At 43.4% G+C, this 26,211-nt stretch overlaps 1 protein-coding gene across 1 annotated transcript in view; it reads right to left on the bottom strand.

Moving 5' to 3' along the window:
- The window catches only part of AFF2 (ALF transcription elongation factor 2), a 384,416-nt gene that overhangs the window by 17,207 nt on the left and 340,998 nt on the right, over positions 1-26,211 (bottom strand). The window contains exons 10-16 of the mRNA XM_052662634.1: positions 19,355-19,514; positions 16,527-17,534; positions 14,994-15,115; positions 10,049-10,271; positions 5,897-6,168; positions 5,257-5,320; positions 2,216-2,352 (exon numbers count right to left, since the gene is read on the bottom strand). Of these exons, the coding sequence (XP_052518594.1) occupies positions 2,216-2,352; positions 5,257-5,320; positions 5,897-6,168; positions 10,049-10,271; positions 14,994-15,115; positions 16,527-17,534; positions 19,355-19,514 (1,986 nt within the window). The remainder of the gene's footprint in view (positions 1-2,215; positions 2,353-5,256; positions 5,321-5,896; positions 6,169-10,048; positions 10,272-14,993; positions 15,116-16,526; positions 17,535-19,354; positions 19,515-26,211) is intronic.

Here is a 26,211-nt window from a genome sequence, read left to right as displayed (position 1 = left end):
AAAAATGAAATGTGAGGTTTTGCTTTTCTATTCTGAGTGCATGTGTAAGAAAAATATGTGTGTGTGCATATATATATATATATATATATATATATATATATATATATAATAACTGTAATTGGGGGTGAAGTTACAGTTATGATCTTGTTTTCCTTCCAAGTTGGTCCACATGCAGAAACATGCTTTTCATGGTCAGAAATGCAGTGAGTCTATAATCCATATTATAAACATTTTCATGCAGCTACATGGTCTCCATCTCCCCCCATCTCCCTTCATGGTACTGCTGCATTTCAATGGCTGCAAATTATTCTGTTGAGAGTACTGTGAGGTAATTAATTACCCTTCTGTTATTAATGTTTTGCTTTCCTTCAAATTGGGTGCTATAACATAGGCCAAACTGAACACTCTATGGATAACTCATTCTCCTCTTACAATTCTTTTCTTCAGTACAGTGAGTTCAGATTTCTAGAATTAGTGGCTTCAAAGATATGAATGCTCACTTGTATACGTTTTCCTACATGATGCCAAATTGCCCTCAATTTACAAGGATCAATTTCCATTCCCACCATCAGCATGGAAGAGGTCCAGTTCACCATAATTTTGTGTGTGTGCTAACATTATGGTTTAGTGGTTACGTCGTGCCCGACTCTTGTGACCCCATGGACTGTAGCCTTCCAGGCTCCTCTGTCCCTGGGATTCTCCAGGCAAGAATACTGGAGTGGGTTGCCATCCCCTTCTCCATGGGATCTTCCCAACCCAGGAATCGAACCCAGGACTCCTACATTGCATGCAGATTCTTTTACCAACTGAGCTACAAGGGAAGCCTGTGCTAACATTTTTACATTTCCTTCTTAATTTAAAAGTGCCTTAAAATGTGTTTGTGTTAAAATAGAAGGTGAAGCTTTTCGTCTTGTTTATTCATTAAAGTTTCCCTTCCAATTTGATTCCTCATTTTTTGCCAGGATTTTCATCTTGTACATCTTTGAAAACTGCAGGCAGCCTTGGATAGACACTGAGAAATCAATTTCCCCTTAAAAGCTACAAATGGCAGTGGCAGCTTTCACATAAAGTATGTCTGAGAGATACTTTATATGCTTGTCAGAGCAGTGAAAACCAAAGATGGCTGCCTGGCCTGGCAGAGCGAGGCTGGAACTTTCCTCATCCTTTCCCTACTTCGGTGGCTTTAACTAAATCTTACGAGTCTATGTAATCATAGTTGTTTTTTTTTTTTTTTCCTTCTTCTTCTTTATAATGGTCCCCATTCTTTTGATCTTTTCAAGTGCTTTCCTCAAAAAAATATGCATGCTTCAGTCTGATGCCTGTCTGAAGGTTTAGGTACAAGTGTCTTCAGATTTTTAATGGTTTATTGCAGATGCAAGAACACAGTAAAAAGAAGGCCTGGCATTATCAGCTAATCGAGTCAGAGGTGCCTGGGATATAAGGGCCTATCAGGTGAAGAACTGCTCAGTCAAAAACCATGATGCCGTCCATCCAGCAAATGAGGGTGAGTGCTTATCCACTATTCAGAGGTGGATGAAATTCTTTTCACAAATACCTGAAGATTACAGGAAGGCACTCAAATGCATATCATTTCTTCTCCTTTCCCTTCTTACAGGAATTTTTTGATTACCCACAAACTCCACTGCACCAAGACCAACAGTCCAGAAAATTTCATTCAAAATGCAAATGAAACCAATAATCTGTGCTGTTAATACACCATTCCCTAGCGTCAGCCTCTTCTAGGCTCCCCTGCTACCAGCTTGACTGTCCCTCAAATTCTAGATGCCTGGAAAGTAAATAAATTTTCTTTTTCATAACAGAGGCAGAAACTCTTAGAAAACATGATTTATAGCAGAAATCCCAACAAGATTGCTTTCTGTGAATTATGAAACTGCTTTGAAAAGACAAGGGCCCGCTCGACACCATGAAATGATGATCCTTTATTTCCACCCACTACCTTTCCATTTTATGAATATCACAAGTTATAACACTCACATTAGAACCTCTGAAGGGGATAACTGATAAAAAGCAGTGTCCATCAGTTATAAGTTTCCCATGACGTGAATCGAATGGCAAGAACTAATTATGATGACTTCTGAGAAGAAGGTGCCTTGAATGAATCATTACTAGGTGGAAAAGATATTTTTCAAAAACATAGTAGCTTCTAATTATGAGTGGAGAGAGCTTAAGAAGAAGGTAGCAGAAAAGCATGAACCTGAGGAGTTCCACAGTTTCGGAGTACATGGTGTATGGAGACTTGGCTTCCAGAGGGTCTCTCTCCATCGCGTTGCCACATTCAGTGAAGGAAAGGGCTGCATCCGCGTAATTCACAGCTTTGCCAAATTTCTCAAACTGGAACAGGAAGAAGACTCATCAACATGACAGTTCCTTTTCTCTCCTTCATCGAAAGCAGTGGTGCTCAACCCTGGGAAACTTCACACCCCTCCCCCAGGGAACATTTGGCAATGTCTGGAGACCTCTTTGATTGTCCCCACTAGTGATGGGAGGCATCTAGTGGACAGAGGCTGGAGATGCTGCTAAACATCTGCAATGCCCAGGACAGCTCCCACTGTGCAGAAGTGCCTGGCCCAATCGTGCCAAGGTTGAGATATGGTGGGGGCAATTAGGAATTTGTCCAAACAAGGATGTAACTTATTTCAGGTTCTGTTGTCATGACATGGAGGCTGGATGAGAGGAGAAAACTGTAGCAAGGTATCATGTCTTCGTGGTATTCCTATTTTTGTTATCTTTTTGGTGGAGCAGAATTCAAATCACTGCCTCGACTAGTTTCTATTGACCACATTTACAGACTGGTCATCATAATGTCCTTAGAACAGGGATCCCCAACCTCCAGGATCTAATGCCTGATGATCTGAGGTGGAGCTGATGTAACAGTAATAGACATAAAGTGCACAATCAATGAAATGTGCTTGAATCATCCTGAAACCATCTCCTCCCCACGCCGCCCCATTCCAGTCCGTGCGAAAAATTGTCTTCCAGGAAACTCGTCCCTGGTGCCAAAAAGGTTGTGGATCACTGGTCTAGACAAAGTTTGCAGTGAAACTCCACTTTTTACAAGCTTCCTGGACAACTAACGCATCTAGTCTTTGCTTGGAACTCTAGCATAGCATGTCAACCCCATCCCCAGGAGAAGAGTAACAAATGGATGCTATTGTCATGAAAAATGGGAAGCTGCAGTGTGACTGGTGACAATAATCACATCACTTTCACTGTAAATGATGGTCTGAAATAGTGAGTCAGAAAGCTCCCAAATATAGCACTACTAAATATTTTAGTTTAGTAAAATTTTATTGCAAAAGGTTTTAGCCCTGATAATGGTCACGATTAAACTGACTTAGACATACTGATTTCTTTTTTATGTGTAATGAATATTATATATGACAGTTTTATAGTGAGTATTTTATAACAGTATTTAACATTTTCAATTTTTGATAGCTGGATGGAAGAATTTCACTAATATGGAATTTTATGTGAAAGAACCAATAGAATGCAGATTGACCTATTTTAATTTTCTTATATACTTTTTATCAAAATATTGTCTATGCAACTGTGAAGGTTTCAATTCTCAAAACAGCAGAGTAGCTGTCTCTAGCAAAGGATTAAGTACAACTATAAAATGATGAGTTACAAGTCTTGCAGAATCTCTTGCTGTAAATGACTCTTTTTACAATAAATGTTCTTTCCCTTTTATGTACTGCAGGAATTTGGTGCTTTCCTTTCTGTAAGCTGTTGTGGAAAAACATCAGTTTCAGCCCAATTGAAACTGATTTTATGAAAACCTTTGTGTATATATGTAAGTTATCTCCTTCTTCTCTTGCCTTCCTCAGGAGGCAAGATAACTTCCTCAGGTCATCCAACTCTGATTGGTTCTCTCCTGTGGAAATTAAGGAAATCTACAGGAAATCTGGAAATCAGGAAATCTACATCCTGATTTTTGAAACTGACTTTTCATTCACAAACCCATAGCTGGAAGGATCCTTAAAAACCACCTGGTCCAAATCTCTCTTTTTCCAAACGGAAAAACTGAAGTCCAGAGAGACAACTATATGGGCCATAGTGCCAATGAGTGGCTGAGTCACACCCTCTTCTGGGCCTTGGTTTCCTTATTTATAGCTGAGGGGCTTGAACTCCGAAGAAGTGTCTAACTCTGGTATAGACGTAAGCCTGGCAAAGACATCTTCTTCTAAATGAGTATTGCTCAACCTTCCCCCACCCTATTATCATTCCCTCTTCCCTCCCCTACCACTCAGTGAGTTTTTTAGACATTTTTTTCACACATCCCATTGAAATTTTAATACTAAAGATATACCAATTATCTCCTTATATACTGTGGCCCTTGAGAGGGCAGTGGATGGTGGCCATTCACAGGTGATGGTGCAGGGACCATTGTGGTCCTTCATTATAGCCCTCTCAGAGGCAAGCAGCACGGATTAGCTAAGTCCTGGCTGGACACAAGGCAATGATGGAGGATATGATTATTTTAAACCCAATGGAGTTGAACTGACATCTCAAATTATGCCAGCTTTAGTCAAAGGTGGGGATTCTGAATTCAGGGTCTTCTCTAGGGCAGTGGTTCTCAACATTGGCTGCACTTGGGAATCATCTGGGAGTTTTGACATCCACATCTGGTCCCAGTCTTGGAAATTCTGATTCCATTTTTCTGGGGTGTGGCCTGAGCATAAGGGCTATTTTAAAGCTCCCCAAGTGACTGTAACACACACGATTGAGATCCTCTGTTAGGTAGCTCAGTCAATCAAATAGCTCTCTGTGCCTGGTTTCTCCTGGTCTAGGTACCCATCACCCTTGGAGGCAGCAGGGCCAAGTGTCCTGGGAAATCCAGAAACCAGAATATACTTTCTCTGTGCAGGGCCGTAGGTTATCTAATGCAGCAAGCAGTCAAGTTTTTTCTACAGACCTGAGTTTCCCAAAGCCAGTGTTTGAGGCACTTAACCAGCTCTCAGCAACTCTCTCCCTGTCTACACCAGTTTGGAGTTCACCAGAAACCATGGGAGCACCCACCTTCTCCAGGGCAGTTTCAAAAGTCACTTCAAATTCAATTGAAAGGTAGCATAAGCCTCGGCACCTCTGAAGTTGGAACAAGGGGAAGAAGAGTGGGAAAACCAAGAATGGCAGGGCGATAGGGCACGAAGAACTTGGGGACTTTAATTCCTTTAATTCCTTGCGGTGCTAAGGAATTAACCAGTTCTATGTCGGAGCAGCAATAAGGAAACCTACCAGTGCATCAGCTTTGTGCTTCAGCTTCTTAGCCTCTTGCATGTAATAATCAGCATTGTGAACCCTAAACAAATGAAATGAGCTCATTCAGAAAGCAATGTTTCATCTTTTCATTAAAAGACTGAATTGTCATACTTTGGGGGGCTATAAATCCATTCTTATACAATGCCTTGAACAGGGCTGATGGATGCTTGTCATGCATATAATAACCAAGCTTGAAATAATCCAGTGAGTGAGATTGGTTCCTAATGGCCCATTGGGATAAATACCTATATCCTCCAACCCCAACCACTCAAGTTGCCCAAACAGATCCAACAGAATCTAGCTGTAATTCTCTTTGCTGGCACACAGTTCTACCTGAGGACATGGGTAAGCAAGGAGGACCAAGCAACCTAGGATTCAGCACCTGCCTTTGGAAACACTAACAGAGCTCCATGTTTAAAATCAGCCAATGACATTTCTAGGTGGGGATAAGGATGTATGTGAGGAGGAGGAATATACTTTTAAGGCTATAGGAGCTGCATAGCTGCGGCTAAGGTCTTATTTCAGGTGACACATGCATGGTGCTCGAAAAGCCATACTACCCCCACCCCCATTTGCTGCTCCCCAACTGGGTCCAGAGAATCTGGGGACAACATACGAGTCATCAAAAGTGAGCTTGGGTCTCCGGACATTGGTGGTGCTGGTGGACAGAAGGGGCAGGGCCGCCCACGATGTCATCTCCAGGTGACTGCTGTCCATGAGGCCAGTAGCGATGGCGGAGGTGATGGTGGAAATGGTTGTGGTAGTGGTTGTGGTAGTGGCCGTGGCAGTGGCTGTGGCAGTGCTGGTGACAATGGCAGTAGCAGTGGCAGAGGCGATAGAAGTGTTGCTGACAGTGCCAGGGGCTGCCTTTTTTGGAGTGTCTCCCTCCTGGGAAAAAGGAGGACAAAGAGTTTCCATTAGGTTCAGATTTTTAGAGCATCTTTTCATAAATGCTTTGCATGTCAATCACCCTAGGAAACAAGGCGAGAGAAAAGAAAACAATGCACATGGCTTGAGGGTACACAGGTGATCCTGGTATATGTCATGCACTCTGGCACTCACCAGCTTTTGTTCTATGATGACACCAAACACCAAGCCTCTTGTTACTCTGCAAAATGCCAGATCTAGTGCAGGAAACCAGTCATCCCTGGGCCATGAACAAATAAACCATGGTTCTTCCTACCATGCTTTCCATCTGAGCTGCTCTGCTTTAATCATATTTAGATATTGAAGTTCTCTAAATTATTTCAAAACATGATCATGCTCCTGAAACTCTTTTTGAAAACCACTGCTCGATTTCATCTCATATTTCTCCCTCTCCATTACCCTCACACAATCCATTACAAAGTCCTATTCACGCCCTCTCTCCAGTGTCTCTTAAATCTGTCCCTTCCTCCTCTGACACCTCAAAGGGCAGGCTCTCATGGCTTCAGATCTGGCTTCAACCTTCCCAGCTCCCTTCCACAAACCTGTCACCACACTGAACTCATTGTGATTTCTCCACTATCCTGCGTTGGTTCCCTTGAAGCCTTAGGGTAGAAAAAGCCTCCTCCTCGTTACTTTCTTTCACCTTGCTATAGTGTATTGTATTTTTCATTTTTAAAATAGAGGTAAAATACACATAATATCCAATCTACCATCTCAACCATTTTAAAATATCCAGTTCAGTAGTGTTAAGCACATTTACATTGTCCTCCAACCAATCTCCAGGACTCTGAAGTTGCAAAGCTGTAACTTTGTGCCCATTAGACCATAACTCTCCATCCCCATCTCCCCAGCCCCTGGCAATCACCCTTCTAATTTCTGTCTTTGAAAATCTGACTCCTTGAGTTACCATGTGCAAATGGAATCATACACTGTTTGTCTGTGACTGGCTGATTTCATCTAGCATGACATCCTCAAAGTTCAAGGTTGTAACACATGGCAGAATTTCCTTCCTTTTTAAGACTGGGTAAGATTCCACTGTGAATTTAAACCGCACACTGTTTAACCACTTCCCTTCATTTCTAAACCCTCCTTATCTTTCTTAATACTCTCAGCTCAACCCAGATCAACAAATGCCTTCTCAGGAAAACTGCCTATGTCTATGGCTGGAAGTGCTTTAAACCTTTCTTGTCCCTTTAGAGATGGGTCCTTTTGAAGAAGGAAATGTCAACCCACTCCAGTATTCTTGCCTGGGAAATCCCATGGACACAGGCTCCTGGTGGGCTACAGTTCCTGAGGTCACAAAGAGTCGGACACCACAGTACAGACATGGAGATGGGAGGGATGTGTCTCAAGCCTCCCCTAAGATGCCAATCAGCAGCTATTTTGTATCTAAGTTCATCGAGCATGTTTCATTGTTCACCTTAGAGTGAGAGCCCTTTCAGCGCTGGAGCCATCTCTGATTTGTGACACACACTCCCCAACACACCCTGTCCCATCACCCCACTGCAGTGTGCTCAGTGATTTGCTGACTGCAGGCCTACCTGCCTTAATTAAAAGGGTCACTTTTCAGCTAAAAGTCAAATGTGAACATTTCTTATATACATGAAAGTCTCATCTTTTCCACTTTATCCCAAATCTCCAAATTATCAAAAATTCTCACCATGATGAGCTCATTATGATAACTGTGCTGAGAGACTGCACATTTAAAAGTGTTCATGTTTGGGAACACATGTAGGAATTGAAGATTTTAAAATTAAAAAAATAAATAAATAAATAAAAAATAAAAAAATAAAAGAAAAAAAAATAAAAGTGGTTATGATGGATGTGGAGAAAATTGTTTCAAGTCCATCACAGATTTTATTCAATCCAAACACATAAAAACTCAGAGCTTTCTGAACTCCTAAGCCAGCTCGACGCTTCTATTGCCAATGTGTGACGGCCTAGACCAAACAGCAGGCCAGTCCCAGAGACAGAGCCACGTGTGTCTATGACCAAGACAGGTGACAAGAACCTTGAAACACCACGTCTACCACACATATGGCACTGATGTCAGTCCTGGCATATCTGACTAGAAATGACTGCGTTCAGCCAAAGTCATCTAAGTCATATAAATACGTCCTCTGTTGACCCTCACCCATCCACTGAGTCAATAAACAGGACTTCATGGTTACATGAAACAGAGAAGACTCTAAGAGTGCAAAATGGAAAACACTTTTGGAACTGGAAGAAGCTGTACAGATCACCTAGTCAAATCTACTCATTTCATGGACTCAGAGAGGTGTCATAATTTGCTCAAGGTCACCGAACAGATCTGTTACAGTGTTAGCACTATGTTTCAAGTAAGTCTCTTAATTTCCACAGTCTCTCAGATTGCAGGCCATGGCCAAAGAAGACGTAAGGAGTATTCAGTCATATCATGGAGAATTCTAGTGATTTCCTTAAGAAAATGATCCATTTCTAGGTTTTCTAGGTGCAAATGCAATCATATGTATCAGATTTTCCCAGTAGTTTTGAGAGCTTTCAGAAATGCCTTTGCAGATCCTTTTATTATCATTGTCATAAGAACATCCATATTAAGCACCTAATTATTGGTGACCATGTACTAGGTGCTATATGAAGAGAATCGCTTAGATAGGTAGGGCATGTGTCCTCCAAAAGCTTGCAGTAGAAAAAGCCTCAGTTGAAGTCTATCACATTAATTATATTCAGTATGAAAAATAGAACTGATTTTGTAATTATTGCTTAGAATAGATGGCTTCATTCCTAACACTGTAACTCAGCATCTTTAAATGTGAATGCAAATATAATCTGGGCACACATACAAATTTCATTTGGAAAATGACAACTTTATAATAGAGCCATTTCCTTATATCACCAATAATATTTACCTAGGTATGTATGTCATCTAGTTATCTCAGATGATGGAGGACCATAAATTGTGGTCCTTAAAGCTCAGAGGCCTCATGGCTTTTCATGAAGTGTTAAATGGGTACTTTTGGTTCAGGGGCTGCCAGATTGGTGCTAGACATTTGAAAACTCATTGATTTTCACTCGTTTGCTTTTTATATTACATAAAGGATCTTGAACTGCAAGGAGATCCAACAAGTCCATCCTAAAGGAAATCAGTCCTGAATGTTCATTGGAAGGACTGATGTTGAAACTGAAACTACAATACTTTGGCCACCTGATGTGAAGAGCTGACTCATTTGAAAAGACCCTGATGCTGGGAAAGATTGAAGGCAAGAGGAGAAGGGGACGACAGAGGATGAGATGATTGGATGGCATCACCGACTCAATGGACGTGAGTTTGAGTAAACTCCAGGAGTTGGTGATGGACAGGGAGGCCTGGTGTGCTGCAGTCCATGGGGTCGCAAAGAGTTGGATATGCCTGAGTGACTGAACTGAACGATCAAGTGCATATGTATTTGCATATACATGCATTTACACGAAAAGGCAGATAGATTTGCCACTAACATTCACTAGTGACACTATCACTCATGGTTTCCATGGTTCATGTACATATACCTGGGGCAGATAAAAAGACATTGTGTATGGATGTGAAAAGTGATACAAATTCTCAATCATTTACGCTAATCAGGCAGCAGTGCAGAAAATCCAAAGGACAGGATAATCCTTTAGTCGGGCTTCAGTTCAGTTCAGTTCAGTTGCTCAAGAATCGGAGAGTTTGTGTATTTGTGTACACACACACTTATATTAATATTTTCTCTCTGCCCCTTCCTTCCACCCCTCTGCAACATTTCCATGAGGTCAAGTTGATTTAGATAAGCTAGGTCAACTTGTTTCTACCTGACAATGAGAAGATTCCTTCTATGATGCTTACGTTTACAGATATCCCTTTGAAAGTAGCACAGAATTTGCCTTCATTCCTCTTAGGTTTGGTCGAGGTAATCTGTCCAATCATAGGGATGGTTTTGTCTCGACTGAAGGGACCATTATTGCCGCTGATGTTCCTGCGACGTGGAGGGTCCTCTGGCAGTGGGGAAAGTGGAGGAGGAAACAGCTTTTCATCTTTTCTTCTATTTGCTCTCCTGGATGAATTATTTCTGTGTAAACAAAAAGTACAGGGTGTCAGAAAACTGTCTCTCTTTATTCTGATCTTTTGCATGATGCTGCTACATTTAGCTAAAGTAATATGTTGGTTGATGGTCATTTACCTGGGATGAAGAGTATATAGAAAATGCGTAGACACATAGATGTCTATAGAGAGGTGGCCCTCCCTAGAGATTGAGCCATAGATAAATGCAAAAATCTAAGAATAAGCACAGGTCTTTGAAACAGAACTCCATGATAAATGGAAATGTCTAATGGTGTGTTGCCCCAGTGTGATATTTGCAACCTTTCAAGATTACTGTTAATTAGATTTTTATGGAAAATCCAATGCAGACTTTAATCCCATTATTTTTTAGGATGGTTCCTACTTATTCTGCCCTAGGATTTAACTGCACAGTCACACAATAAATGGTACAATAAACAATTAGTGGAAGGATATTTTCTTAAGAAATACAGTACTTAGACATTACCCAGAAATAAATAATGCACTAAATACTTCTGGGACATACTGGAAATTGTATATTCCAACTGTTTTACTGGAGGCATAATGAGCCCCTGACTTTGTTGTTATACTGAAGTACTGATGTACTCCGCTTTACAAAACTCCATTTGAAAAATATTTTGTCATTTTGCCACAAAACATATGTGGTCCTAGAAGTGCTCCCATGCTTTCAAACTGATTTATCTGCCCATTAAATGGGCATCATCAAGTAAACTGAGACTTCAAATAAAACAGAAAAACTAAAACCTTATGCTAGCTGCTTAACATGGTAATTGGGCCATGGATTTTTATTTTAGTTACTGTCTTCAACTAATCAATGAAGATTACTTGAATTTTAATCTTTTCTTAGACAACTAATATTGCCCTGTGCAGCCATTTACTTTTCATGATTATTGACTACAATTTTCAATAGCGAATTAAGTCAACAAGAATTTATGTTTTCCTCTTGGTCAATTTCAGTCAGTGTCTAGAAATATAGATTTACAATATCTCAAAGCAACAAATCAAAGATGAACAAGCACTCAAGTGTTTTGATTCCTGAAATGGCAGACACCAATGCAATCCCCTCATTCCACTTCTGCTGTGTTGCCCAAATTTGCCAGTTGTAATAACATTTGCTATCTTCTCTGTCTTCTGTTTCATAAACACAGTCCTATGTCAATTTCTGTCAGGCAGCCAAATTTTTAGAAAATTCACTGTTTCTGTCATTAATGTCTTTAATGGATTAAAATTAATTACAAAGTATTTGTCAGTGGATTTTTAAAATTGCTTTGACATGGGGAACCGTTTTAACAATAATGGTGAAGTCTGATGAAAATAATGGTGAAAATACAGGTTAGGATGCTTGTCCACAAAGATGCTCCAGCAACATCAGACCACACTGAGTATAATCATTACAGAGGAATTGCACTTTGGAGAATTTACATGGAAAGGAGTCAAGTTTTGCTGTGGCATCTATGGGAGTGACTGGTTCCTTACCTATGACCACTTGACCACTCCTGGCCTACTTGAGCTGCTGGAGAAGGGGATGGGGGTTGCAAGGGGAAGAGTTGTTCCCTAGAGGCAGTCAGCCTGCCACTGGCCATAGTCACTGGGCTAGGTCTTCCCATCTGCCACTGTACACAGTACATCATACACAGTACAGTACACTTGGTGCAGTGGCCACTGTCACCTGGCCCCCTTTCCTTCTGTATGATAGTGACCTGGAACCATGAGGCCTTTAATAACTTCCTGGGTGAAAGATACCCAGGGGGTATTTTCTAGGGACTACTCTGTCCATTACGACTTCTTACCACAAGGGCATCTTTTGTATAGGCCAGAAGATGACAGAAGGGAAAAAGAGTATCCCCTTTCATGCCTCAGAGGCCCTTATGATGGTTCAAACTCTAAAGAAGGGAAAAGGAACGCATCAGGGCCCTTCTAGTGGATGATGGGAAACCCCAGTTGTCAGGCTGGTGTAGCATCCTTCGCTAGGTTTAAAACACTCATTATGAAAAGTGAATTTTGTGTCATGGAAATTTCCAAGGATTTAATCTGAAGGGTCAACAAAGCACCAAGGAGCAGAGAAAACTCAAGGAGAGGGCTCCAAGGAGAAGAGCTCCAAAAGGCCTGTCCTGGTTTCCTTCTCCCTCAACTCTCGAAATTTTCCCATATAAGAACCCAATTCAGGTCCTTCCTGAATGGTAAAGGCTACTAGGTAAACATTGTTCTCCTAGACAGAAAGATCATACGGACCATGAGGTGAAACACCATTTTATGAGAACAAGTTTGAATTAAACATTTGCCTAATACTCGATCATCTCTCTTCTATGAAATGGGGAATGAGAGGGATTACTGGGTCATTGAAGCAGGCTTGCAATGGGGACTGATGGTGTGGCAATATCCCACGGCCCTCTAGCTCCTGCTTGTGCCTTTTGGCGGCCTGGCCCAAAGAGATGAGAGCCTGGGAACTGAGGAGGTACCACCATATCTGTCCTGTGCTGTGATTAGCCACTTAGTCCTGTCCAACTCTTTGCCACCCCAAGGGTTATAGCCTGTCCAGCTCCTCCATCCATGGGGATTCTCCAGGCAAGAACACTAGAGTGTGTTGCCATGCCCTCCTCCAGGGGATCTTCTTAACCAGGGATTCTGAACCCAGGTGTCCCTCATTGCTGGTGGATTCTTTACCACTGAGCCACCAGGGAGGCCCCAAAATACTGGAGTGGGTAGCCTATCCCTTCTCCAGGGGGTCTTCCTAACCGAGGAATCAAACAAATAGGGGTTTTCTGCATTGCAGATGGATTCTATACTGTCTGAGCCACGAGGGAAGCCCACTACCATGCCTAGAAGCAGGGAAATAGGCTTCTTTCCCAATGGTTAAACACCATCCTTCCAGGGCCCTCCTACTTTCCAAGGAAGAACCTAAAATGGCATCCTTGTAGTGGTGATACCTCCTCAATAAGAGGGCTGGCTTGCTCTACTAGAAGAGTGTCTAGTTCTGAGAACTCCAAGTATCTGAAGGGATCAGTTCAGTTCAGTTCAGTCGCTCAGTCGTGTCTGACTCTGCAACCCCATGAATCGCAGCACGCCAGGCCTCCCTGTCCATCACCAACTCCCAGAGTTCACTCAGACTCACGTCCACCAAGTTGGTGATGCCATCCAGCCATCTCATCCTCTGTCGTCCCCTTTTCCTCCTGTCCCCAATCCCTCCCAGCATCAGAGACTTTTCCAATGAGTCAACTCTTCGCATGAGGTGGCCAAAGTACTGGAGTTTCAGCTTTAGCACCATTCCTTCTAGAGAGCACCCAGGGCTGATTTCCTTTAGAATGAACTGGTTGGATCTCTTTGCAGTCTTAGGGACTCTCAGGAGTCTTCTCCAACACCACAGTTCAAAAGCATCAATTCTTTGGGGATATTTCATATCAAATTATATTGGGGAATACAAATGCATGTAACAAAGAGCTATGGGTCCTCAGGGAGACAGCAGCCCAGGACCAAATCTGGGCTGGCAGATCCTGGCAGCCCATGACCAGATCTCCTTAGTTTATCAAGCAGATCTAGTGGTCATTGATCTTTTCTTACCTTTCATCTCTAAACAACAAGGATCCAAACAAATGTAAACTGATAACTTATTTCCAACGTCTTATCTGTGGCAGACTGATGCCCTGTCACTGATGTTAAACAGTAATCTGTGAAATCCATTGTTAGCAGCAGTTAGCCAGATTGCCTCTCCACTCTGGGCTGCTAATAGGTTCCAAAACTGGTCATTGATGGAAGTTACCTCTAATGCTGAGTGAATTTATGACAATAATTATCCAAACAGAATAGTTCCAGGAGCTGACATGTTTGTTAGGGAGGGCTTCCCTGGTGGTTCAGACAATAAAGAATCCACTTGCAATGTGGGAGACTTGAGTTTGATTCCTGGGTTGGGAAGATCCCCTGGAGAAGGGAATAGCTACCCACTAGATTGTTAGGGAAGTGATGCGTGAAAGACAGAAGAACTCTTGTCACCATGCTTGGTAGGGAAGGCTGGGGTCCTATAAGTGAGCAGGGGACAAGGAAGCCTCCTGCCTGACTCTGGCACCTTCTGCAAAGAGATAGACAGGAGAAGAGCTGCCAGCTGATCGGCATTAATTTGTCTACCCCAAGCTGGCTTTTCCCAGCACAGAAATGCCTGGGGGTGTGGGGCACTCCTAGACAGCTCATGTCCCTGGCCTCCCCAGACATGTCATTCCCTTGGCCTCTGAGGAGTTTAGGACGAAGTTGTTGGTCCTCAAGCTTCATATGAGCACTATGATTTGACAGCAAAGAGGAAGCCTCTGCTGTATCATTCTGTTGAGGCCGAGGGAGATGGTTTCATCCCTATCAGAACTGGAAGTTGCCCAGAGGGAGGTGATTTGGCTCAAGGGGCAGGTGTCCTTTAAATTGGTTTACTTTCTTTTACCCTTCACTCAGTGCTAAAAGTCCACTTTGGCCAATTTTGGACATCCATCTGAGTTGGAGTAAAGAAATCTTGCTAAAAAGCTCAAGTGGTCACCCAAACCTTGCAGCCTGAAGCCCACCCTTTTTCCCACCCATGTTAGGCTTGGGGCCAGAGACAGCTGTCAGGACACAACTGAATGACTCCTGTTTCTTACCTAACATTCTTTTGGGATAGGACTCCCTACCCTTAAGGGTTCATTGGAGATTTCTTAGGAGTCCAAACAAGCAAATCATAGAATCAGGGCAAACTCACTCTTTAGTGCTGGGAGGCTTCTGAGGGGGAGCTGGTGAGATGCAAGGTGGCAGCAGGCAGATGGTGGCTGCCTCCTCCAGGCGCTGCTTCTTCTCAGGGATTTTCCCTGCAACTTCTGTCGGCTTTAACAGGAAAAAAAGAATACACAGAGTTTGAAATCCATGGAACAGGCAGACATTTTAAAACAATGAGCAAGGGAGACAGTGTGCTTCTATTTTAAGTCCTAGATTAGGTAGGGGCCTTAAAAGTACAACTTTGATCAGACAGAAAACTGATACATCTTGCCCCGCCTATTTCAACCAAGATGCTGGCATCAGAGAGGGTGAAGCTGTGACGTCAGTCTCTGATTGGGTGGCACAGAGATCTCATACCAGAATTAAAGAGAATCTATCATTTTCAGACACTTCCAGCAACAATGCCCCGACAAATGAGTAATTTAGAAACTAACACTGCAATTCTAACATGGCATAAATCCTGTCCAAGCAACATGGGGGTTGGGGGTAACACACAAAGGTCACTTGTACAACCAACAGTATGCAAGAAATTAACTATGTGCAAGGCACACCTTGTACCTTCCTGTATTGGTTCTGAAGGTATGCTTTCACTCCTAGTTGCACTGCTGTCGTCACTAAGAGCAGGAAAACAGTGATAGGGCAAGGGCCCCAGACTTTGTTCCCTATTTTGGAATGCTCTCATTAGTTAAGGTGGCACCACAGCTCAGAGATAAAACCACCTGTGAATCTTTAAAGCCAAACGATGACTTAAATCATCGTTGCAGGAGTCCCCAAGGCAGCTATTCAAACTAATATTACTCAAGAATCACCATGAGATGATGTTATGCTAAAAATCTACTGTGACACCCAGAGATGCATGCCATGAACCTACTGGATACAAACTCAGTTTCCCAGTTAGATGTGCAATGGAAAAGGCCATTCTGGGTTTCACCTTCTGATTACATTGAATCCAACCCGAATGTCCTGCAGGAGAGATTTTCATGAGTCAAGCCAACCACACAGGTCAGGGGGCCAAGCAGGCTGAACAGAACGTGTGTCTAGTAGGAGCCAGGGTAATCAAAATGGAACTGAATGGCAGGGATGTTTGTATGTAGAAATTAACAAGGCCTAGAGGATGCATTTTGACCTTATGAGTCCTGGGTGCCCTGCTGCTGCCGGCAGGAGACTGTAGAATAGTGACCCATGAATTCGGGAAGCAGGATCAGCTTAAATAGCTGACCTGACAGACTGGCTGCCTGGGGAAGGAGACTTCATGTTCTTTGTTGCTACACATCATAATCCCTCACGTGCCATACTGGATATTCTTGACATTGGTTATAAAACCTTGATTATCCCTAACACTTCCTCCCTGGTCATGTCAAATACTACATTCCCCAGGGAAAGTATTAATATCCGTGCTTTCACCAAAGACTGCAATCCACTGCCACCAGCCTGCTGGAAAAGGAGACTCAAGATCAAAGTAGTCCAGACAGCCACTGCTCCCGATCACGTGGCTGGCCAGAGTGGATGGACGGCTTACCTTGTGCTTACGCTTGCCCTTGGGGGCGGCTTTCTCTGCAGGCACCGCAGCCATCTGCCGCTTGGGCTTTGAGGCTGTCTCCTTGTGGTCTAGCTTGGCTGGTGCTGCCTGGAGTGAGCTCTGGCCAGGCACTCGAGACAGTAGGTCAAGGTCAATCTTCACCCAGAGATTTTTCAGATTCTCCTGATCTTGGACAGGAGATAGAACCTCGGTTTGTGTGACAGGGACTGGTGACTGAGTAGGCTCCTCACTCGGGACTGGTGGGTTGTTGCCATTGCCACTGCTGAGAAAGCTGCTGAGGGTCAGGCTGGCCCCACTGGCTTCCTTGGATTTGGTCGTGTTGCCCCCTGGAGCCATGCATGGAGGCAGGACTTTGATCTGCAGGGGCTCTTCCTGATCCGTGTTGGAATCAGACGTAGATGAATCAGTCTCAATGAATTCCCGGGACTTTGGAACCATCTTGCCAGGCCCTCGGTACTTCTTCTTCTCGGGAGCCAAGGGGATGCTGGCCCTCGGTTCTTTCCTGGGAATTGGCTTGTGGGCAATGGCTTTGCTGCGCCCTCTCGGGAGGTCAGGAAGCTCCCCACTTTCCTTTTCTTTGGGAGTGCTGCTGGTGATATTTGGTTTGGGCCAGGTAAATTCCTCAACGCTGGTGTTCTTTTCGACCCTTTTGGGCTGTTTTTTCCCAATTGTCCTTTGAGACGCTGTCTCAAGAGTTGTGGACAACTTATGCTTCAGAGCCTTTGTTTCTGGAGTTTTCAGGGTGGGTCGTGGACGGGCTTTCTCCCTGATGAGACCAAGGAGAGGCCTCTCTTTGGGTTCAGGCAGGACCTGGCTGGGGTTTGCCTTCACCTTGACCTGGACTTCCATTGGCTGAATGACTGGAGGAGGCACAGAAATCGTCTCCATGGGTGTTTCATTTTGTCCACAAATAAAAGATTTGTTTTGAGAAGTCACTTTGTTAAGCCATTTGTCCAACTGCCACTTGTTGGTGGAGGGCGGCTCAGGCTGTGGAGTGAGAAACGGTGGCAAGAATGAATGTCACCTTTGGGAAGAAGTCAGGAGGACCCTCAGTGCACTGACTGTTGACTGGTAAAAGCCTTGGCTGTCAAGTGACCATTCACACATTTAGAAACATACATGAAATTCTCATCTATCACATTCCCTAGACAGCCAAATACTTCACAAAGTGGCTCCACTATACTAAGTTTCACTCTTTTTCTGAAACTATCCCCTACTCTGGCCAGCAAGGAAAGAATTTTTCACAGGGTGTTTTTCCAGAGAGTGGGTAGAGAGCTAGGGAGGGAAACCGGTTCCCAAAATCCTTTGGTGGGATTCATTACTCAACCTCTCACCAGGAGGCTGAGAGAATGATCTCTGGTTCTGAAAAGAAATGTGAGTATGCCTCAAGTGTAATTCAAAGGGAAAGTCTTTCTCTGCCAAAGTGTCAGGGCCTCCAATACGATGTTGTAATTTCCTGCAAAAAGAAGAGGTCTTTTGTATTTTTACTGAAGGATGAAAAGATTTGACTTCCCAAAAAACCACTGCATTTTCATTGGTGTATGGGCAATAATCAGTTTATGTGGACATGCTTGCAGACATTAGCATCTGCTGTTAAGCCATGGAAATGATGCGTACAATTCGGGTGCTTGATTCCCAAGTCTGAATTCTGCCTGTTGAACTAAAAGAGCCATCATATTTTTTATTAAACTGCTCTTTTTTTTTTTTTTTTTGCAAGCCATCAGCTTAGGCTTATGGCACCAGCCAAGAGAGGATGACAGAATACAAAACGTTTTGAGTAGCCATGATTCCAACCGGCACAGAGCAGTGGCAGGTAAGGCTCGAGGCCATTGGAGCAGCTGCTACTGTTGGCAGCAAAGCTCGAGGTTAAGAGCTCCAGCTCTTGTAGCACACACCCTGGTTTCAGTCCTTCCTGTGAGATCTTGGGAAAGTTTTTTCTTACCCTCTCAGAACCTTATTCTTTCATCTATAAAATGGAATAACGATAGCCAGGACCCCATAGGGTTGTCATGAGCATGAAATGAGAAAATGCAAGTCACGAGCTTCTCATGGAGCCTGGCACGTGATCCACATTCACAAAGCGTGGGCTCTTACAAACAGCAGTAATGTCGCTGTGGCATCTTCTTCTGTTAATCTTTTCTGACTATTGACAAACAGTGTGTCCAGAGCCACTGAGGGATCAGCTTGCTGTAGCAGGTGCTGGCTCAGGAGAACTGAGAGGCTGGCAGTCAAAGAAGATGGAGGGGAAAGGCATGGCTTTGATCACAAAATTATAATTTTGGTATTTTGTGGGGCTATGTTAAATGTTTTCATGAATTGCCATTGAGTACATTTGAAAAATATTCTTTGAAATTAAAAAAACAAAAACAAAAACAAAAAAACCTGTGACCTTTCAACCAACCGTCACACTTCTTGGATCTTACTTGCCCAGTGACAATTCATCACTTCAACCTAGAGGAAGGGGTGGTGTCCCCAGACCTAGAAGTGGGTCTTGACTTGCTTCGTTGGTTCTCTCGAAAGGGAAGTTTCGAGCTCAGTGATTGCTATTCCAGTATAATAGTAATGGGGAAGCTCAAGGCTCAGAGTAACTGAGTGAGTCACATGGCACATCAGTCACATGGCAAGAAATCTCCGTTAGAAACTTTACAAAGACATGTGTTAGAAGAAAAAAGTGCTATCAAATACCTGAGTGCTTTTCTGGAGTATTTACTGTGCTGTAGTCACGACTGTGCTGGAATATTATTATTATCGCATTATTGTGTGTGCATGTCAGGGGTGCTGGGTCGGGGCCCTGGCTCCTCACCCACCTCTGGAGTGGTCACTCGTGGCGCCTCATTGGCTTCGCTGTCAGTGGTGCTGCTTTCAGTGTCTGAGTCAGACTCTGAGCTGCTCTCTGAGTCACTGGAGCTGCCGGATCCCCCACTGGTGGGCGCTGCAGGTGGGGGTTGGGGCGGTGCCAAGAGTGGGCTGAAAGGAAAATGACACCATTCATTGCCTCTTTTACTCCCAAACTGGCTGGAAAAGAATCCAGGTGGGCATGAAGACTGATCATTTGTGAGGGCCAGGCTGAGTGGAGTGTGCTGTTTCATTTCACAGATGGGAACTACGAGGCTCAGGAGGCCCAGGGAGTGACCCACAGTCCCAGGTTGTTTTTCTTTCTTTCTTTCTTTCTTTTTCTGTTAAGATACATTTTCAGTTGCTGTCTTATTCAGAAATCCCCAGGTTTGTAAAGGGGCTCTGATTTTAGTTATACGTGCAGTGCAGTCCTCTCAGCAAGAAGGGGTGAGTTGAATCCTCACTTTGGTCATAGAAAACTGAGGTTCAGAGGAGGGGGGTTCTTGCCGCAGCCTCACAGCTAGATAGTGGCGTGAAACTGGGACCATAGCCTCCCAGCTCCCTCAAAGGGCAGGGTTTAGTAAAGACACTGGCAGCCAGGTGCCCAGTGCCCAGCCCCAAGGTGAGCAGGGCTGACTATGTTACCATGGAGATGAGAGGGCGCACTGCACAGCCTCCTCCACCGGAATTTCTGTAACCTCTTCAGACAACTCCAACCAGGAAGCATGATCATACAGGGCCAACCATCTCTAATGGCTGATTTTAAATCTGTAAAGCTGACCAAGCAAAGCACAAGGAAACTGACACCATTTGCTACTCTGTCTTTATTGATAATCCATGCTCTTCCTTACTAATCGTTTGCCCTCTGTGCCCCATAACAAATCAACCTCAGCTGTCTCTTGGCACTTTGGGGTATGTCACTGCCTTTCTGTCCTTTTGTTCATCATCTTTGGGGGCTAGGTTTTCTGTTTTTGCTCTGACATGGGGCTCTAAAGTCGAGGGAGGGTTCTCATCTGTCCCTGTCTCATCAGCTCAGGCTCCTCTTTGGAGAGAAGTTTAAATCACAGAGAGGGGTGGCCTGGGGGCCAGAGCATCTTTGCTGCAGTGCTGGACTGGTCCTCCTACCTGTCTGGCTGGCCATCTGAACCTCACTGCCTCTCAGACTCCCAGCTCCTTGCCTGGCTTTTCCCAGAAAACCCAGTCCTGGCCCTGGAGGACACCTGTCTTGTGGTTCCACCTGCAAGTTTTGGCAGAGAGGGACTCCAAGGGCCCTCCAGTGTCTAAGACTCTGGAATCACAGACCATTATTCCTCACCTGCCCCCACTTCATCCTCTCACCAAAGCCTCATTTTCAACATAATAGCTCTTGCCTGGGAAGGCAGAGGATCCCTTTCAAACCAGCATGGGTGCCTCGTCCAACTCAGAGAGCCTTTTCCTTACATGTGCCTCGTGCCCCCAAAGATGGCCCCTTTCATTTCCCAAGTAGCTATTCTCTTTCATATAGCCAAAGCTCCTTTTAAAAGGCTATCTGCTAAGTAAATGCTATCTGCAAACACATTCGTCTGCCAAATACACCAAGTGATTAGGGGAAGCAGAAGAAACAGGGGCCTACACCCCCTGGGAAAGTGTGTGTGTATGTGTGTGTGTGTGTGTGTGTTTGAGACAGTGGGGCCAGGGATATATATGTACAACTCAGTGTGCCTCTTCCCCTGTATTCCTTTGCAGTATAATGAATCCATATTTAAGCAAAATACCCTCTAAATCTAATCAATTGTTTTTGTCTTTGATTACTAACTAAAGACTGAGGCAACAGATTTAAGTCAGACTAATCCAGAGGCTTGCTAACTTGGCCTCAATTCCTCCCAAGTAAAGTTTCAGATACAGCATAGAGCATTGGCAATACTGAGACTCCTGGCTGGTGGATTGACAGTTAAGATCTAACGTATACTCCCACATTTATGATTTTCAAATGAAAAGGCTGTTTCCTACTTTTGTTTCCTACCTATGCATTAAATTCTGGCTTGTGCGTGTTTGTATACAAGTGTTCCTTATCCAAAGACTTTTGGAAGCGAGATGAATTTTTATATTTAGATTTTTAAATAAACAAGTCATATGGTAGCTATACCATATCTATAATACCCCCTAGTGGGTTCAGGGTAGTACCCTTTAATAAAACTCATTAATACTGCTGCAGTTAACAGTCACAGTCATAAAGACTTGAAATTAATACCTGCATATCAGTCTAGGTCAGGTTTTGTCATCAAATGGCTCGAAGTCACTGACGACAACAACAGTTCTCCAAATTTTCTGAATTTCAGAATTGTGATTAAGAGATTGTAGGCATGGACAGAAATCACATATGAAAAAATTGACTATTTGTATGAGTAAATATAGATATACAGACGCAGATACAAAATAAAGATGATTTGAAACCTAAGCATAACCTTGATTGAGAACCAGTGAAATGAGGCCTGAAATGATTTTCCCCAAGTCTTCTTACAGGTAAATGTATTGCCGTGTCCTCCTTCCTATGGCCAGTCAACGTTAACAGTGACCACGCAGGGGAAACAAGTGTAAAAGAACAGGGAGAGGCACACGAGTTTTCCATGCTCACACTGATGGGCGTAAATACTTGGGGGTGAGAGGGACGGTGGCCTTGAAATCAGAGAGAACACCATGAGAACTCAAGTGGGGTTAAGGGCTTCAGCATCTTAATGAGAAAGAATTGCTTTCTCTGGGCAGTTGCACAGTTGGAAACAAGGAAGAGTCAGCATTGGTGGGAGGGAATGGCATTGCTTAAAATGGGAGTAAAACTGCTCTCCGCAGTACATTCCTCTGCCTTCACTATCCATCTGCTCTTCCTGTGGTTGGTGGACAATCTGGCTGCACCCAGCCTGCTAAGGGACATAGGGCACGCCTCTGAGTCTGACCCTTACTTCCTGTGGGCCCACCTTGCACCTAGCTGGGGCCCCTCCGAGGGCCAAAAAGTGAGTACAAAACCAAAACATTGTCTTCACAAGCAGGACAAACGTCAATATCAGGATTGACCAAGGGCCACATTCTTGTCTGGAATCCACTGTGGAGCTTTCATGTTAGCAAATCATCACTGTATTTCACTTTCAGTTCTTCCCTGAAGCCCGTTAGCTGTTCAGTTAGTTAAATTCCCACTTTTGCTATATTTACTTTCATGTGTCACTAATTGATTTTTCAAATGTATATTAAACTGGCTATGAGCAACACTAGGAAACACAACTCTTGATTCTGCTGAGAAGATGAAGGATGAATGTGCAATTTCCATATTCTTCATTTATCAAACTGCAGTAGAATCATTTCCCATACACCATTTACTATTGTATTTTAATAAACTGCTTTTAAAAGAATGCTAGAGGTTACAGCAAAGATAATAGATGATATTAAAAATCATTAGCATTTAATATATTAAACTATCTACTCTATAGTCTGTAAATATTAAAAGTGTATTCTGTGACTTCACCCTGCATGTAATAAAACTGCTCAAAGGACAAATGTGGACAACTTCAAACTGAACTGTTCAACCTTTTCAAAGATCAGATTTTGCTATTGTGTTCATTGGGGTGAGCAGTCTGTACCAAGTGTAGCATAGCCTCATTTTAATCCTAACCCCATTCAGGAGGTCTTCATGGTCATGGGCCAGACTAAGGGCAAAGAAGTTGGCTTAGCAAGTCAATGATCCTAGTAGGGAAATCCAGGGTGAGGGAAGGGGATCAAAGAGCAGGCCACTGGGGGAGAAGTTTGGGAGGCTTTTAAGATGCCTCCTCCAGACAGCATTGACCCTGGTGTGGAAGGCTTGAGAGCACCGGGGGAACAGATGTCAGTCTCTCTAAGCTTACACTACCAAGCCTCTTCTACAATAAAAGGCTCAATATGTGATACTATAAGATAGTCCAGAAGCCATATGAAGGAACAGGGACTTCTTTGCCTGGAGAAGATTCTGGGGCAGGGAGGAAGGTGGATCATGTGACAACAGTCTTTAAAAACTGGAAGGTCTGTCCGGGAAGGGAGTGGGCTAGCTCTGAAGGCCTTCCAAGGTAAAACTAGGATCAATGAGTTTGAGATCTAGCCAGGAAAGATCTCACCTCAACATCAGAAAAGGCTTAAAAAATCTACAGTTGGCCACAGGAAGAAGCCATTGCTTTGTAGGCCTGTGAGCTTGATACCTTCAGGTGAACAGATAGCTGGCAATTAAGATTCCTATTATTGACCTACAACGGAGTTCAGTGATCTTTAAAGTGTCTTCCAACTCAAAGATTATGATCCTCATGAAACAAAAATGTGTAGGGGATTTTAGGGGAGACTGTTCGGACCTCAGAGAAAATTGTGAGGAGACCTTTGCCCAGTCTGCTCATTAAGGCAGGTGTGAAATGACTTACTCTTGGCAACACGGCTCTTAGATGAACCACAGAAGATTAAAGCTGCCTTTCTGTAGGGCTATTTCATAAATCAGACTTTTCACTAATTCAGATTAACACCCTACAGAAAACCAAACATCTGCATCAGTGCTATCTGACTTGATTCTTAATTTAACTGTAAATTCCTCTCTCAGGAGATAAACAGGGATGATGAATTGGCCATTCTGCTCAATCAAGCTGTATGGGCATCAGAAAGAAAAGGTTCCAGAAGGGGTAATGACTTTCTAAGAGGAAACATATATGGGAAGGATTCGACAAGCAAGTCCACAGGGTATGGATCTGGGAAGCATATTTTACAAGACCCTGAAATTGCCAAAGAGACATAGCATGAGATGCTTGATGAGGGACTCTTGTATTAAACCCTTGTCTTTAGTTGAGACTTGTAAAAATTTCATCAATATGAGCCTTTTCCGGTTTTATGGAGATCAAATGTCTATCTACCAGATAATTTGAAATGCTTCTTTACTTGATTCCATCATTAAGTTGTAAAGGTTTGGCCCTGGGGCAAAGGAATCAACATTTATACCTGATCTTTCCTCTCTTGATCCTTTTCCTCTGAACTCTGGGTCCAAAAATGGAAACAATCGATCAGATTTACCATAGTAGGCCACTAGGGGTAGACACTCTGAGCCCTGAGCCTGGTCCAGTCAGAGGATGGGAGGAATCTATTTTGGTCTGAGCCAGTAGCTTTGAAATCTACCCCACCCACCCCACCCCAGAAAATCCATTTAGCTCTGTTGTCCAATAGAAACTTTGAAGTGAAGTGAAGTGAAAGTTGCTCAGTTGTGTCCAACTCTTTGCTACCCAATGGACTATACAGTCCATGGAATTCTCCAGGCCAGAATACTAGAGTGGGTTGCCTATCCCTTCTCCAGGGGATCTTCCCAACCCAGGGATCGAACCTGGGTCTCCTGCATTGCAGGCGGATTCTTTACCAGCTGAGCCACCAGGTGGGGAGCTAGGCAGAAGCATAATACATAAGACAGACAAAACCAGGACACGACTGAAGTGACTTAGCAGCAGCAGCAACAGACTAAGCACTTAACACAAGCATCTCAGTTTCCTCATCCGTAAAATGGGGTAATATATCACATGGACTTCCCTGGTGGCTCAGAGGCTTATAAGAGGACCAAGCTAGGAAATTTAGGTGAGAGAACTCTATTAACAAGTACTTCTCAAACTTTAATGTGCATTAGAATCACCTGGAGATCTGCACATGCAGATTTTAGTTACAGGGCCTGGAATGGGTCCTGAGTTCTGCATTTCTAACACATTCCCAGGTGCTAAAGATGGCCCTGGTCAGTGAACCACACTGAGAGGACCAAGGGTACAGAGGCTATTCAGATATAAACTGCTGGCAAAAAATAAGTTGGTGATCTGGACTGGAAACTAATGGCTAAAACACAGTTTTGAGATCAACTGTGGATTCTTTCCCCCATAATTATTCTGCCCTTCTTTAGCAACAAAGAAAGTCGACTGCCTTATATCACTTTGAATCTAACCTGATCAAGTTGAAGCTCTTTGGTCAATTATTCCTGAACAGGTTTTATCAGATTCCTTCTGATAAGCACTGACTTCAGCTTATAATTTTCCTGAGACTACCTGCCTGTATCTGTACTTGACCAAGTGCATAATTCTTTCCTCCAAATGTGTTCCAAGGATCACCAGGGCTTGCCACTGTCCCCGCCAAGTGTTGAGGTGGTATTAGAGTACATCCATGGTCATGGCTGGGGCCCTGAGCATGATTCATAATGGCTAATAGAGATGGAGGTGATGGCATTCCAGCTGAGCTATTAAAAATCCTACAAGATGATGCTGTGAAAGTGCTGCACTCAATATGCCAACAAACTTGGAAAACTCAGCTGTGGCCACAGGACTGGAAAAGGTCAGTTTTCATTCCAATCCCAAAGAAAGGCAATGTCAAAGAATGTTCAGTTGTACTCATCTTACATGCTAGTAATGTTCAAAATTCTCCAACCAAGGCTTCAACAGTACATGAACCAAGAATTTTTCAGATGTTCAAGATGGATTTAGAAAAGGTAGAGGAACTAGAGAGCAAATTGCCAACATCTGTTGGATCACAGAAAAAGCAAGAGAGTTCTAGAAGAAAAAAAAAAACATCTATTTCTGCTTTATTGACTACACCAAAGCCTTTGACTCTGTGAATCACAACAAACTGTGGAAAATTCTTCAAGAGATGGTAATACCAGATCACCTTACCTGGCTCCTGAGAAATCTGTATGCAGGTCAAGAAGCAACAATTAGAATTGGGCATGGAACAACAGACTGGTTGCAAATTGGAAAAGGAGTACATCAAGGCTGTATACTGTCACACTGCTTATTTAACTTATATGCAGAGTACATCAAGCAAAATACTGGGC

This window comes from Budorcas taxicolor, chromosome X (assembly GCF_023091745.1).
Source record: "Budorcas taxicolor isolate Tak-1 chromosome X, Takin1.1, whole genome shotgun sequence".
NCBI lineage: Eukaryota > Metazoa > Chordata > Mammalia > Artiodactyla > Bovidae > Budorcas > Budorcas taxicolor.
Note: the sequence above shows the minus strand (reverse complement) of the source record. Positions and strands in the feature narration are given on the sequence as shown.